The sequence below is a fragment of the Lepisma saccharinum genome, chromosome 16 (assembly GCF_977018435.1).
Source record: "Lepisma saccharinum chromosome 16, izLepSacc3.1, whole genome shotgun sequence".
In the NCBI taxonomy this organism is placed as follows: domain Eukaryota; kingdom Metazoa; phylum Arthropoda; class Insecta; order Zygentoma; family Lepismatidae; genus Lepisma; species Lepisma saccharinum.
The window spans coordinates 21082705-21090931 of record NC_139244.1 but is presented as its reverse complement, the minus strand read 5'-3'; the positions used below and the strand labels follow the sequence as shown (position 1 = coordinate 21090931).

Here is an 8227-nt window from a genome sequence, read left to right as displayed (position 1 = left end):
ACTAGGGACGTTCAATATACAAGTTTCCCTGTGCTATAAAATATTGTATAAAGCAATGCCATTAAAAAGAAGCACATGGTTGACAAGCGCCATCCTTTGTCTACAAGCAACAACAATCGATTCGTTATCAGACGTGAAGGCGCATGCGCTCAAGGGCGAAAAGTAAATGCTTGTTCGGAAAACACGGGCTCGCGTCATAAGGAGTTCAGAAGCATGGATGCTAAGGGTGTTCTGCTGATGGACTTTTTGGAGCGAGGAAGAACAATTAATGCTGACCGTTATTGTCAAACATTGGATAAACTGAAAAACGCAATTCGACATAAGCGACCAGGTCTCCTGTCAGCTGGTGTCATTCTTCTTGACGATAACGCTCGCCCCCACTCAGCAGTGCAAACACAACACAAAATTGAAGAATTGGGGTGGGAACAGCTGCCCCACCCTCCATACAGCCCCGATTTAACGAAGAGTGATTTCCATCTTTTTCCGGTGTTAAAGTCTGAATTGCAAGGTTACCGTTTCGAAACAGATGAAGAAGTGAAGCGTAATGTGAGAATAGTGCTCAATAGCCAGAGCCCTGATTTTCTTGCAAAGGGTATGAACAAATTGGTGTAACGGTGGGACAAATGCTTCAATCTCTATGGGGATTATGTGGAGAAGTGAGGAAGGATCCTCCTACACATGTATGTATAGTTTTCTAATGTATCTTAAAAATAAAAAAAATTACAGCATACGGAAACTTATATATTGAACGACCCACGTACTTAAAATACTCAAGTACTTCATGATAATAAAACACAATAGTCATATGAGCCTACGTTTTCGAGAATTGCACTTGTATTGAACACGTTTACACTTGAAAATCTCATTTGAATTGTTTTACAAATGTGACTATTGGTAAAGAGAGAGATAAAATCTTCTTTGGCGGGGATGAAATTTTACTTTTGATGTTAGGAATACGTGTGTCTATTGGCCCCGATTATTATTATTAAGCACTGGTGGAGATACAGGTTTTGGGGAACCATGATGAACTGAATAAGGTTCTTGTAAAACGTGCGTTGTAACTATTTATCGTAGTAACCTAATGTTGTTGCATGTAAAAAATCCAGCGAGAATTCAACGATCAGAAGACCACAGTTAATATTCAAGAAAAACCTAATAATAATATGGTTACATCTTGCCTAAATTGCGATGAATACTACAGAAACAGTCACGTAGAGGTTATTTTTGTAAATACGCTAGAATATTGGATTGTGACTCTACCTCGAACACTATCTGCTACGGAAGGGAGATTCTTGCAACTCCTCTGGTTAGTGGTTACGAAGATCGTTTTGCAAAATATTGTACGCATTTTTAAAATGGAGTTAATTTTATCTTATTGGTCAAAAATGTTTGTTTAATGCTCGACACATAGCAACTCCTTGATTAATCAACCACTTCTTCAATTACAAGATTACTGCCGCTGTAGCTCAGTCGTTGCCAACGGACATGGAACGCTGAATATATCGGTTCTCGTCCGATCACCGAAGTCAAGCAGTGTCTGGCTTGGTCAGTCCTTGGATGGGAGACCGCCTGCCTGGGAACACCAGGTGCAGTTGGCATTCTTCAAGTCGACTTCCGTGGATAGCACAGCGCGCTGCAATGCCAGAGGTCCCGGGTTCGAATCCCGGATAGGACTTGGATGTTTGTGTTCGTCTGAACTGATGAGAATTGAGAGAAATTAATATGTATGAATTGCATGTGTGGGGGGAAGTCTGCCGCGTAGGGGTCTTACTTTTAATTAGAGAAAAAAGTCGTTAGGGCGTCTGACTACCATGCGAAAGACCCGGGTTCGATCCCGGCGGGGGGAGAACCGGGATTTTTTCCACTTCTTCAAGCTGCTCCGGCGTCCACGAAGCGTCGTACAAAGTGGGTACCAGGAGGAAACTCTGGGGGGTTAAGGCGGCCAGGGGCGTGGTGCTGAGGGGTTAAGGCGGCCAGGGGCGTGGTGCTGATCACATCAGCCCCACCTTCGGCTGTGATCAAGAAAGTGTGGGGCCCTAACTCCACATCCCCTATATGCCTTCATGGCGTGGTGTAAAGCACAGGGTAGCACTTTACATTTACTTTTTTACTTTAAAAGATTAATGATGTTTCACGTTGACGGACCGGTTCGACACCCCTTTCCAACGGCCATTGTAAATTATCGTGTCGAAGCGATATTTGGAAGAACTCTGGCCAAGTATTCGAAAAGATCAATATCCAAAGTACATCTATTTTGAGTTTCCATGCATTATCTTCATCCCGGTAGTTTTATGATGGTGCGTCTCTTTATAGGGAGATTTGCATATAGAAAATGGCATTAGTGGACCAACTTTTGGCTTCTGCCACATGCAACTATTGGTTGTGAAAATCGATTTTGTGTTACGTAGCACTACACGAAAAACTTTTGTTAGTGAAATCAAAATATTCATTCTCTTAGTGCGCATTGATTCAGCTTAAATCTTAGGATTTTTAATGTTTTAAATTATTCCTCGTATTTTGAGAGCAGAATCTATGGTTCTTTTCTTTTTTCATGTTGCCCCGCAAGTGGGTCAGCTAGCCAAAAATGGCAGGACAAACCTTTTCTCACAGTATGCCGCCGTTGGAGCCTTGTACAAGTCGAAGACAACCGCCTGTCACTTCCACCCATCCATAATTATTATCTGTGCAGTGCATCTCATACAACAACTGCTCACGCTATACATTTCGGGAACTAAGTGGTGATGTTGGCAGCCCTGCCTTCAAGCTTCACTTAGTCCCTATTTTTGTTTAGTGTCGGCCAATTTGGCACTAGCATTGTGTGACCTTCCTTCTCGCCTTCTCCTCTTCCCCCTCCTCACTCGCTTACGTCAGCAGGTCCTAGTCTTAAGTCAACATTGGCAACGAAACACAACAAAAGTAACTCCCGTGGACACGTTAACAACAAACTATTGTCCATTCAGGGCTACCACACACGCACAACGCTGCGAAAAAGCTATTTTTGTTTGCGTCTTCTTGTAATGTTACAAGCCCCCTGCTACAGGTGAATCCCGAGTTGTCGTGGCGTGGCCAAAAGGAGGGGAAGGGGGCGGGTTTGAGGTTCCCAGATAAGGATAAAATCTGACTGCACTCGTATATCATGAAATTATAGGTGATTATCAATGTGAATTTAAACGTAACAGATCAACTACAGATCAAAATTTTCACATCAGACAGACACTTGAAAAAAAGTGGGAATATAATCAAAATGTCCATCAGCTATTCATTGACTTCAAAAAAGCATATGATTCGGTCAAAAGAGATAAATTATATAATATATTAGTCGAGTTTGGAATACCTAAGAAGCTTGTTAGTATGATAAAAGTATGCACCAGTGAAACAGAAAGTAAAATTCGTGTGGGTATTAATGTGTCTGACAAATATACAATTCATGATGGGTTAAAACAAGGAGATGCATTATCTCCAGTGCTCTTTAATTTTGCCTTAGAATATGCTGTTAGGAAGGTAAAAGAAACTAACGAAGGACTAAAATTAAATGGTATGACTCAGTTGTTAGCATATGCAGATGATGTAGGCTTATTAGGGGATGATATAAATACAATTAAGAAAAATGCTAAAATATTTTTTAAAACTGCTGAAGAGATAGGTTTGGAAGTTAACAAAGAGAAAACTAAATATATGCTTACAGGCCGAAACCAAGTGTTAGGTAATAACCAAAATCTAATTATTGATAACAACTCGTATGAACCAGTTTCCAAATTCAAATACTTAGGAGTAATATTAACAAATGAAAATGATATTAAAGAGGAAATAAAAAGTAGGCTTAATTCAGGAAATGCATGTTACTTCTCTCTTCATAAACTTTTGTCTTCTCGTTTAATATCTAAGAAACTAAAAGTTAAAATATACAAAACAGTAATTTTGCCTGTAGTATTATATGGATGTGAAACTTGGTCCCTTACATTGAAAGAGGAACACAAATTGAGAGTATTTGAAAATGAGATCCTTAGGAAAATATTTGGACCTAAAAGGGATGAGGAGACAGGTGAGTGGAGGTTACATAATTTAGAACTACATAATTTGTATTCATGTCCAGATATTATTAGAATAAGACTTAGGTGGGCAGGCTACGCGGCACGAATGGGAGAGGAAAGAGGAGTTCACAGGATTCTTGTTGGAAAACCTGATGGTAAGAGACCTATAGGAAGACCAAGACGAAGATGGAGGGACAACGTTGAGATGGACCTAAAGGAAATCGGTAGGGATGGAAAAGCGTATATAGATCTTGCTCAAGATAGGGACAGATGGAAGGCCTGTGTTGCTGCAGCCATGAACCTTCGGGTTTAAGAAGGCTAGAGAGTTAGTTAGTTAGTTGTACTCGTATATAGACATGATTCATAAATATGCTATACTTTTTCTTCTTTAAATTAACTTTTGGTATTAAGATAAAAGTTTGCCCTAGTGAGTGTTTTCAACACTTTGTAATTTAGAACTTAACCCTAGCTTGCCAATGCTACACATGAAACTAGCTTACCTAAAGGAAAATATTGGGGGGGGGGGGTCAAAGGATCATACATTTTTTTAATCACTAAAATCCAAGAAACCATTTTCTTATTGAATCACTGCTTTCCTTGTTGTTTACATAGAAGCAGTTATAATCATTACAAAAATTACCATTATTAATAATAGATAGGAACCAATTATTCCATGAGGTCGCACACATATATCTAAAAGAACATATTCAAGCCACTATCACACGGAACTGGATTTGTAGTAGGAATGCCCTAGTTGACAAGCCCCGGGACAGGTTAAGTTTGCAGCAGGTTTCGTGTTTTAATCCACGTGAAAACGGTGCTCAGCATATCCCGTGCTAGTCTTGCCTCAACCGCCGAGCTGTTCACATCACAGACAGTGAGAAATTCGGCAGCATTGCAGCGGAGCTATATTCTGCACACACTTTTGGGTCCATATATGAGAAAAGTTGCTGCCTGTCGCGGGGCTTAAAGGACATTCTTTGTACGTGTTCCAGACACTTTATTATTAGGGTAAATCAAAAAGTAAAGGCGATTTTCACATAACATCTTTATTTCCACACAAGAAGAAGAACTACACATATCACTTTTTCACATATGCCCCCTGCACGGCAATGCACTTTTCGTATCGTGCAATCAGCTTCTGCATCCCATCCGCGAAGAAGGTTTTTGGTTGGTCACGAAGCCACGTCTGCTGGACCTTGTCATCTGACCTGAACCGACGACCACACAGCTTTAAAGCCATCCATCCACTCATACACTTTTCGTTGAGTCATGGTGCTTGCTCCATACTGCGCTAACAGCTGAAGGTGGATGTCGGCCGGTTTGACTCCCACCGACCACAGAAAGCGCAATACGGCACGCTGTTCCTCGATGGTGCATTCGTGGAGTGGTGCGTCCATACGTGCAACCTTTTTGCTCCGCAACACTCGACTGAATGGGGCAGTGATGGATACTCCTACTTCCACGTCACTCCAAGTATACACGTGGTGACGTCAGACACACTCTCTCTTTGCTTATTCTTGCGAAAACACAAAATTGCCTTGCTTTTGATTTACCTAGTATTTGGGCTTTAATATATAACAGGAAATCAGGTACATTTATTTGCTTCTTCTTATTCATTTATTTCTTGTCTTTTTCGGATAATCTCCGTCCCAAAAATTCTGAGTCAATTCTCATCTCTCATGCTGAGTCCAACTTTCAGCTAATACATCACTACAGGACTTTCAAAATGTTTTTTGTTTAATAATTTTGAATTTCAAAGTTTACTTGAATAGTATGATCGGTTCCCTTCTCTATCTCATAATTTAATTTATTCTGCATTATTCATACAGAGAACCTAAACAGTTAAAATTTTCAACTTTTTAAAAGGAGTAATTTCTGTTCTCACACATATAGTTAGTATTTATTAATTTACCTTTAATCCCATTTCCAATGCCCTTCTCTATTAACTACAATTTTCCACAAGAGCTTTAAATGCCCATGCAACAATAGTAATATTGACTGCATATGTCATAATGCAGGATGGCTTGAAGCCTGCTAATTTCCTAATTACAGATTCAATAATGAAATAAAATTGATGATAGTGGATCCTCTTCAACATATATTTGATGAACTAGTGGATTTGTGACAATTATTCGTCTTGCATAAATTGAGTAGTTATTTATACAAGTCTTGGTTTATTTCGAACATCCAGATTTAGTCTTTCAATTCATTTGCTTTGAATCAATTTATCAAATGCTTGTGTAATCTATGGAGAATATATGAAGTTCAATGTACATTCATAACGTTTTTCTTGTCTCATAGTGTCTGTACTTTATCTATTATTTTACTGATGCCATTTTGTATATAATATTGAGTAAAGATATGCCTCTATGATTACTACATTCATTCTCTCCTTTTTCATACACGGGGCTCATTAATGCCACACTTCTGTGTATTGTTTCTTGTGACCATATTTCATTGTTTTTCTTATCCTTTCTATAATTAGCAGTCCAGCATTTCATATTAGCTCAACATTTATAAAATGCATTCTTGGTGCATCATCAAAATTGTTTAACATTGTAACTCTATTCCTAGATTGCAAAAGAATTGGAATCAGATTGTGTGCTAGTAGTTAGTATTTTGTTTCTTTTTTGGGAAGTATTACATCACGTGTCATGTGACCGTGGGAAAGGAAGTCTCTCGCTTTGAGTGCAGGACTCTCTTTCTCTCTTACTCTGGCAGCCTCACGCTATTCTACCTTGGATTGGTGGAATCGGTGTTTTCTGAAGTGATCGTCTCTGGACTGGTAGAATTAATAACACCTAGTCGTGCCGTAAGTTCTGTTCCCCATTCCAATAGGTGTAAATAACACAAAATGTTGTAGTACACTAAATCCTTTATTGCCAAGTGTACATTAGGGACACAGGAACGAAACAAACCATAGTCTATTCAAAGTGGCCTCCTTTGGCCTGCACACACATCTTCAATCGTTGAGGCCATGCATCAATCACAGCACGCACCACATCTTGGGGTATGGAAGCGGCTGCTTTCACTAAATCGGCCTTAAGCGACTCAATATTGCGGTGAGATTTCTTGCAGGCCTTCTCCTCTAAGTAGTCCCAAAGGCGGTAGTCCAGTGGGTTGAGATCCGGGCTTCCAGAGGGCCAATCCTCTTGCGGCTATGAAGTTGGGAACATTGTTGGCCAACCACTGCTGGTTCATCTTCGCCCTGTGTGCCGGCACGGAGTCTTGCTGGAATGTCAAATCTTCTCCAAAACATCGTTCTGGTAATTTGCAGCCTTGGTCTTGACTCCCTGTTCGCAAAAGTGCAGCTGGGTGACACCGTCGTACGACACGCCCCACCAAACCGTGACTGAAGCTGGGTGGTGGCCTCGTTGGACCCTAGGAAGTTTGTCGGCAGCTTCCCGAGAACTGTGGGCATAAATCCTGTCATTTTGCCGGTTGAATTTTTCTTGTACAGTGAAAATTTTTTCATCGGTGAAAAGGATTCGCCTGTGTTTCCCGTCCGCGTACCGCTGGAGTAACCTCTTAGCTCTTGTGGTTCGTATCTTCTTCAGAGCAGGTGTCAGCAGTTGTCCTGTGGTTCTTTTGTAAGCCCCAAGTTTAAGGTCCTCTTTGAAGATGCGGGACATCGTCCTCTTCGGTATATCCATCTCCCGTGCCGTAAGTTTCTGCTTTCGAAGAGGATTTCGACGAATTCGAGCAGCTACGGCTTTCACAGCTGCTGGCGTCCGTGAAATGCGCGGACAGCCACTTCTAGCTCTGTCATCGAGAGAGATGTCGTTGAACCGGTTGATGCACCGATACACAAATTTTTGCGTAAATTGTAATAGCTTTAGAAGACTGAAAATCTCCACCGGTGACTTGTTGCACTTATGCAATGCGATCACAGCGATCCGATTCTCCTTGCTGCCCCACTCCATGTTAACTGGACAAGTGAACGCCACAAACTAGGGACTGGTTTACGCTACAGGATGTGCACGACGTATTGGAAACACAGCTGGTCGCGGACGTCAGTCGAATGGGCCGTGTGGAGCTCGTGCACTTAGGGACAGAACTTATGGCACGACTGGGTATAATTAAGTTTAATTTAAAGATTAATTTATTCATATTACATGCATTAGTTAATTATTTTTCTTTTGAGCACTATTTGTTCATTGTGTGTTTAATACTATCATTACTCAGATGGTTAT

The 8227-nt window shown here is 40.7% G+C and overlaps 1 protein-coding gene across 1 annotated transcript; it reads right to left on the bottom strand.

The window, feature by feature from the left end:
* Positions 1 to 7273: 7273 nt before the first annotated feature.
* Positions 7274 to 7957, bottom strand: LOC146000179 (uncharacterized). The gene has a single exon (XM_083137520.1). It carries the CDS (start codon positions 7955 to 7957, stop codon positions 7274 to 7276), a length of 684 nt encoding a protein of 227 aa, XP_082993646.1.
* Positions 7958 to 8227: the final 270 nt, after the last annotated feature.

Bases quoted from the DNA above. Each gene is read 5' to 3' on its own strand.
- LOC146000179 (XM_083137520.1), bottom strand. From the start codon at position 7,957: ATGGAGTGGGGCAGCAAGGAGAATCGGATCGCTGTGATCGCATTGCAT.